This window comes from Sinocyclocheilus rhinocerous, unplaced genomic scaffold, assembly GCF_001515625.1.
Source record: "Sinocyclocheilus rhinocerous isolate Xijiao unplaced genomic scaffold, SAMN03320098_v1.1 scaffold2637, whole genome shotgun sequence".
In the NCBI taxonomy this organism is placed as follows: Eukaryota; Metazoa; Chordata; class Actinopteri; order Cypriniformes; family Cyprinidae; genus Sinocyclocheilus; species Sinocyclocheilus rhinocerous.
Window position 1 is genome coordinate 338,867 of NW_015641805.1, and position 7,493 is coordinate 346,359.

The 7,493-nt window shown below is 40.1% G+C and overlaps 1 protein-coding gene across 1 annotated transcript in view; it reads left to right on the forward strand.

The window, feature by feature from the left end:
• LOC107755301 (paired amphipathic helix protein Sin3b-like) overlaps nt 1–7,493 on the forward strand; it is a 16,076-nt gene that overhangs the window by 5,967 nt on the left and 2,616 nt on the right. Inside the window, exons 6-18 of the mRNA XM_016572051.1 lie at nt 916–1,038; nt 1,154–1,243; nt 1,356–1,474; nt 1,591–1,801; nt 2,519–2,635; nt 2,725–2,963; nt 3,303–3,486; nt 4,223–4,940; nt 5,101–5,270; nt 6,150–6,323; nt 6,469–6,561; nt 6,736–6,827; nt 7,213–7,411. Coding sequence (XP_016427537.1) covers nt 916–1,038; nt 1,154–1,243; nt 1,356–1,474; nt 1,591–1,801; nt 2,519–2,635; nt 2,725–2,963; nt 3,303–3,486; nt 4,223–4,940; nt 5,101–5,270; nt 6,150–6,323; nt 6,469–6,561; nt 6,736–6,827; nt 7,213–7,411 — 2,529 coding nt within the window. The remainder of the gene's footprint in view (nt 1–915; nt 1,039–1,153; nt 1,244–1,355; nt 1,475–1,590; nt 1,802–2,518; nt 2,636–2,724; nt 2,964–3,302; nt 3,487–4,222; nt 4,941–5,100; nt 5,271–6,149; nt 6,324–6,468; nt 6,562–6,735; nt 6,828–7,212; nt 7,412–7,493) is intronic.

Sequence of the window (7,493 nt, forward strand, 5' to 3'; positions counted from 1 at the left end):
GATCAGCTCTAGGCATGACGAAGCAGATATCATCCTCTTTTGGAAGGCCAAACAAAGTAGTTTCGCTTTCACAACAAATCACACAGTGCATTCACAACATGGCGGCAGCAACAATGCTACAGCCAGAATAAAAGTTACGCCGCCTTTCTTTGCGTGAACATTTGAGCGGCGTTATGCAAATCTTCCCACATAGTGATGTAGATATGTGGGGGCGTGTTAGAACGAGCCGTTTTAGGTAGGCGTGGTTGACTCTTAACTTTTATAAAGAATATCTCTTTGGATTTGAGACTTTAGTCTTTGCAACTTTACAGATCTTCTTTATGCACCAAGAGCTTGTAACACTCCAAAGAGAAAAGAAAATTTGAAATCGCATCATATGACCCCTTTAATTCAGCAAGGATGTATCATACTGTATTGATCAACAGTGACAGTAAAACATGTATAATGCTATGAAATATTTCTGTTTCTTATGAGTTCCTTTGAACATTCTATTCATCAAAAGATTTTTAAAAAAAAGTGTAATTTTCTACAAAAAATATTAGGCAGCACAACTGTTTTCGACATTGATAATAAGAAAATAGTGTTTATTGAGCACCAAATCAGCATATTAGAATGGTTTCTGAAGGATCTTGCGACAATAAAGACTGGGGCAATGGCTGCTGAAAATTCAGATTTGCCATCACAGGAATACATTACATTTTTAAATATATTAAAATAGAAAACTGTTGTTTTAAATTGTAATAAAATTTGTAATAAAAATTATTATTTTAATTTTTTTTATTGATCAAACAAATACAGTCTTGGAGTGCCTAAGTCAATTCTTTCAAAACCATTAAAACATTTTACTGACACCAGACTTTTGAAAGGTAGAGTAAGTATTTATTTATTTATTTCTGACTGTGTCTTTGATTCCAGTTTACTGGAGGTTCTTTGTCTGGCAAAGACAGTCTGAAGAAAGCAGAGGAAGAGGAAATGAATAAACTGAGCAAGAAGAGACCTAGACCCATGTTACTGCCCCACATGACCCCCCTTCTGAAGGTCAGAGTTCACAAAACTCTGCCAAAGCAGGGATACCATATGCCCCTGTGTCCTAAAGACCTGCAGTATATGCGGGTTACTTGTGCTTAAACAATGTATTTGTTTTTATTCACAGAAAAAAATGAAGTATTCCTGCTCCAAGGACCCATCTTTTGCCTCTGTCGGAAAGCATGGAGTTTTGCGGGAATTCACGTTCTTTGACAAGGTGCGTTTCATAAACAAAATTGCTCTGAAATGTACGTGGTAGTAAGTCGGCCATTGCCACAGGATTTATTACGCAGTCACAGCCTTTGAACAATTTCATTTAATTTTTTTAGGTTCGCCGTCTGCTCAAGAGTCAGGAGGTGTACGAGAATTTCTTACGCTGTATAGCTCTGTTCAATCAGGAAGTGGTTTCAGGGGCCGAACTCCTGCAGCTTGTGACTCCATTCTTGGGGTAAGAAAGATTTAAATAGGGCATGTTTATTTAATCCTGTTTGTTTTCATATAGTGCATTTCGCAGCCCTTTCATGTCGGTCATGAGTCATATGCCACTGGTGCCTCATTCTGTAGGAAGTTTCCAGAACTGTACACCCAGTTTAAGTCATTTTTGGGTGATAAAGAGCTGTCTCATGCCATCACGGGCCTCTCTGACCGCTACATGGAGGGTGGAGGCAGAGAAGTGGATTACGCCTCCTGTAAACGCCTGGGATCCAGCTACAGAGCCCTGCCCAAGACCTACCAGCAGCCCAAATGCAGTGGCCGAACTGCTATATGCAAAGAGGTACTGCATTTTCAGAAATGGTTGAAATTGTGAAATGTTATGGAAGCAATGTAATGTTTGTACTGTTATTTATATAATCAATAATGCCGTATAAGTACAATTATTATGTTTATATATTCGATATTATACATATTACTTCAGTATTTGTACTTATTATTGACAATATATAATAAATATGTGTTTGCGTGTGTGTTTTTTTTTTCTTTACTGCTTTAATGCATATTTCACCTCAGCAGTATGCTAATAATATAAGATAAAATGAAATGAAATGCAAATCTACCATTACAAAAATGTCAGCCACGCGGCCGTTAGGTCTTTAAAGGAGAGGCGTTAATGATGACGCAAATCCTGGGTTGGTCCCGATCCACAGATAATGGTACAAATCCGCAGAAGCCCAAATCTCCATGAATCATTTGGAAAATGGGATGTTTCAGCCCCCACACTGCTCTTTTTTTCAGCTGAATGTGAATTGAAGCACTTATCATGAATAGCTCTTTTTCCAGGATGCCTGGAGAACCCGGAGGTGTCGCCGCCAAATGCTTGTTTGTAAACATTAATTTTGTATGTAGAAAATAAGCTAGATATTCATGCCAAATCTGAAGTGGCTGGTGTATAAAACATCTTTAAAAAGTGCAACCAGATATTGCTAAGGCTTCAGTCATGGGGTCAGAAACCTGATGGTAGTACAAATGGTTTAAACTCATTGTTTTGTTGTAGGTGCTGAATGATACCTGGGTCTCATTCCCTTCCTGGTCAGAAGACTCCACTTTTGTGAGTTCCAAGAAAACTCCATATGAAGAGCAACTTCATCGCTGTGAAGATGAGAGGTTTGAGGTAAGATGATCTCTTTGAAAAATATCAGGAGTTTTAGGTTTCAACTGAAACTCGGTTGATATTGATTTTTTTTTTTTTTTGCTTTGTAGCTGGATGTTGTGCTTGAGACTAATTTAGCAACGATAAGAGTTTTGGAAAGCGTGCAGAAGAAATTATCCCGCCTTTCGCCGGAGGATCAAGAGCGCTTCCGATTGGATGACTGTCTTGGTGGAACTTCTGAGGTCATCCAGCGTCGTGCAATCTATCGTATCTATGGTGACAAGGCTCCAGAAATCATAGAGGGGTTAAAGAGGAGTCCAGCCACTGCAGTTCCTGTCGTACTCAAAAGGTTAACAAAAAAGTATTATTTTTCTTTTCTCTCACCTAAATGACAATCAGGGTATCTCTACAGTTACATTTGACAGCAAAAGTAGTAGAATAGCTCAAAGGTCAACAACTTATTTATTGCTGCTCTTAGCTCACAGGGGGAAAAATCATTGAGATCTACAAGACCAGTATACAGAGTTAATAAATCCAGCATGGTTAATCAAAAATGAAAACAGTGGATGTCATTTTTACACTATTCCTAATTTTGCAGTCATTTGTGGTTCTAAAGTTTTAAGAGTTCTTCAGTCTAGCAGAAATGACATTTTGACTGAAGAATAAATGGATGATTTTCTTGCCATAGATTGAAAGCTAAAGAGGAGGAGTGGAGGGAGGCTCAGCAGGGCTTCAACAAAATCTGGAGAGAGCAATATGAGAAGGCGTTTCTGAAATCACTGGACCACCAGGGTGTCAACTTCAAACAGAACGACATGAAGGCTCTTCGATCCAAGAGTCTTCTCAATGAAATAGAGAGCATCTATGACGAGGTGAGTTTAGCTGATCTTCTGTTTCTGAAGGTCTAACGACTCGTTCTCAGGATCTAGAAAATAGCTTTTTTCCGTAATTATAATCTGGTCTTCATTCTGAACCATTTTGCATTGTAATTTCATATACGACTTTATTTTAACAGTAGGAGTACTCATTTCAGTCTGTCATTTTTGAGTTTATGATGATAATGACATAGACTTGACTAAATGTAGTCGCAGTGGAGGTTAATAAAGGACTAAAATTGTAAAAATAAGTTCAAAGAACATTCTACTCATTAATTCTGTCACAGTGACATTTGATTTGAAAAAATCAAAAGCTTAAATCATTGCATCTATAACAGCTTTTAAGTTGCCATGTTATTATTCAGTAAAATAGTCTTCTCAAGCTCTATTTTGCACCCTTTTTCTTTTTATTCTTCTCCCACAATGTAGAAAAGACAGGAGGTATTTCAGTTAACCAATTGAATTTACTGAACAACATCTCATGAATTATTCCGCTTTACTACATATCAGCAGTTTAAGTTAGGAATAGCACATAGATCTGTTTATTGTCTAAATAAACTAATGTATAAACAATAAGAACTCATCACATTTTCTTCATCGTCACCATTGTAATTCTGCGTTCCCGCTCAATAAAAACCGAGTACATCATGTGAAATCTCATCTCAGGTCGCTTGCTACAAGAGTCTCATATGTCATGCAGATAACTAGCGCTTTTGTTTTTTCCCCTCTACAGCGGCAGGAGCAGAGCACAGAAGAGGGCGGCATGGGCCAGCAAAGTTGTGACGGCTCAGGCACAAATTCGACCAGTGAACCCCACATGATCTTCACTTACGAAGACAAACAGATCCTGGAGGACGCTGCCTCTCTCATCATCTACCATGTTAAGCGACAACCCACCATCCACAAGGACGACAAGGACCACATCAAGCGTATCATCCAGCACTTTGTTCCCGACCTCTTTTTCGCCCGTCGTGGAGAGCTTAGCGAAACAGAGGAGTTCACGGATGAGGAAGCCGAGGGTGAGGACGGCACCACCGCAGGAGGTGAAGTCTCAACAACAGGCGGCCAGCAACAGCTGAACGGTGATTCCAGACGAAGACGATGCACTTCCCCTCAGAGCATGGACACCTCTACGGCCACCCACAGTATGAATCCAGAAGGGGAGGCTGTGGATCTGCGGGACCCGGAGGCTATGGATCTGCGGGACCCAGAGGCTGAGCACCAGAAGGAGCTGGATGGAGTCTACAACCTGTTCTTCGTCAATAATAACTGGTACTTCTTCCTGCGGCTGCACCAGACTCTGTGCTCACGGCTGCTAAGGGTTTACAGGCAGGCCGAGAGACAGTTACTGGAACACAGGGCGGAGCAGAATCGGGAACGGCTGCTCATGGGAGAGGGGCGCAGAGAAAAGGCAAACGACCTGGCTATGGAGCTGCGTCTGAAACAGCCCAGTGAGTAGATTTCCTGAACGATGCACATGTACACTTACACCTACACAAGTTTTGCATTGGATGCACCACTAATATTTGCTTTGGGATAGTTACTAATCTGGTTTTAGAACTAAATTAACAGGCTTGCACAAATTTTTACAAGTAATGTCTGTTGTATCAGGTGAAGTAGAGTTAGAGGAATATTACCCAGCGTTCTTAGACATGGTACGCAGTCTTCTAGATGGAAACCTGGAGGCCACGCAATACGAGGACACCCTGAGAGAGATGTTCACCATCCACGCTTACATCGGATTTACCATCGACAAGCTCATTCAGAACATTGTAAGACAGGTGGGTTGAAGAGTTGCATTACACCAAGCTAAGATTCTTGGGCCATTTGTATACTTTTAAAGGTGCCATGAATTTTACAACCATTTTTCAACTCGCAGATCTTTTCAAAGTCTTGGAAGACTTTATGTAAATGACCTCAGTTCTGATTCATCCATTATCATAATTGAATAGATATTAAATAGTAATTTATATGTAAGCAGGCATGCAAATTTATTGAATTAAATTGCATTCTTTGCGATTTGATGATCGCGCTCATCAAATCGTAATACGATTTTGGTTTTATTTTCATTTTAAAAGTTCCCAAATAACTTTTAATTTTTTGCCGTTTGTGATTCTTAAATGGTCGGAGTGAGCTGACAGGGAAGGGAACCTTAGGGGCCGTTCACACAGAACACGTCTTTGCGTCTAAAAACATGACACGCAGTGCTCAGGAATGGTTTAAAAAAAGCACAGCGCAGAATGCCACATCCGCCATGTTTCTGTCAAAAAAAACAATTGCCATGCCAACTTGCTTCTGTAAACAAAAGCTTGCACCACTTGCCCTGCCTCCGGGGTCTTCTCTGATGGAACCACTGTTTTGGAACTGACATTGAAGAGTGGCGCTGCGTGTAAAAGTTGAAATTCTTTTAGCTTGATGTGGCATCTTAAAAAAGACGGTGCAAGAGACGTGAGCGCAATGCTCATACATACAACGTTCGTCTAGCGCATGTCTACATAGAAAAACAACTGAAAAGTAGTTCATTAAAATGAAAAAATACATCGTGTGAACGGCCCCTTAGGCTGTGAATGTTATAGTACTTTTATATTTCAAAAAAGCAAGTAAAATCTTGTTTTTTGTTTAGGTGTTAACATGCTCTTCTCTCTGATTGACTCCAACAGCTTCAGCACTTGGTCAGTGATGAGGTGTGTCTGCAAGTCACTGAGCTATACCTGGCCGAGAGGAAGAGGGGTGCTGCTGGTGGCAATCTCTCGTCCCAGTGTGTCCGTGCCGCTTGGGAGACCAGCTACCAATGGAAGGCTGAGAGAGTCATGTCTGAGGAGAACTGCTTCAAGGTGCTTGACCTAATGCTGTCCCTACATATGACCAAAATTTATGTGGAAATCTAAATTCAGATGTTATATTCACCTCCTCAGAATTGTCATGCTTGTTTTGTAATTACATAGTTTAGTTTGTGATTTCTTGGCTGTTTCTCATCAGGTCATGTTCATTCAAAACAAAGGTCAGGTGACCTTAACGATCGAGTTGCTGGACACGGAGGAGGCCCAAGGCGATGACTCGCTGGATATCCAGGTACCTCCACACAAAGTTCTGTATTTTTACAACAGAAAATACTTCTGAAACATGGGTTGTTTGTTTTCTGAGAAAATTTTCAAAGCGTCAAATTTAATAGGGTAATCTGGTTTGGTGAGGCAGGAGTGTAATCTTGTTTTCTAGTGCATTAATATTTGTTATGTCTTGTTTCAGAGCCTGTCTAATTATATGGAGCAGTATATAGGAACTGAATCTGTATGCTCTCAGACAGAAGGATACTACTTCAAGCCTGTGTTTCTACCCAGGTAAAAACCATGTTTGCACTTGTTTAACCTGCGTTATTTATGCCTGTTCTTTCTCTTTTGTAGCCAGAAGGTTAATTGTTAATTTGTTTAGAGGTGCATGAATTCTACTTCTAATCTATTAAAAGTTTAATTTACTTTTTTATTTTTGTTTTTTGTTTACAAGCCCAATATTACTTGCTTTCTCTCAGCAACACTCATTATTTTTAGACCCCTCATATTATCTGACCTTGTTTCTGGAAGAAATTATGTATAATTGAAGCTGATTGTCTCAGTATAAAGTAGTACACTGCTTTTGTGATATAAACTAAAAATTGCTTGTTCAAATGTAATACATGTCGAATTAAGGTGAAACTAGATTGACTTTTTTTCTGCACCTCACCTTTAGGAATCTGAGGCATTTCCGTGGCTGGCAGCTCAAGCAGGTGGAAGCCATGCGCTGTCGGAGAGAGTGGCATCGGAAGATGGGTGTGGAGACAGCCGGGAACCTGGACTGCCGTTTCAAACTAAACACGCACAAGATGGTGTTTGTGATGAACTCCGAAGACTACATGTACCGCCGAGGGGCCTTGGTGAAAGCTCGGAGGGTATGTTCGTAAAATACAACAAAAAGATTCTGAACATTTCTACAGTCAATATACATTTTTCGTTCTAGTATTTCGTCCGTTA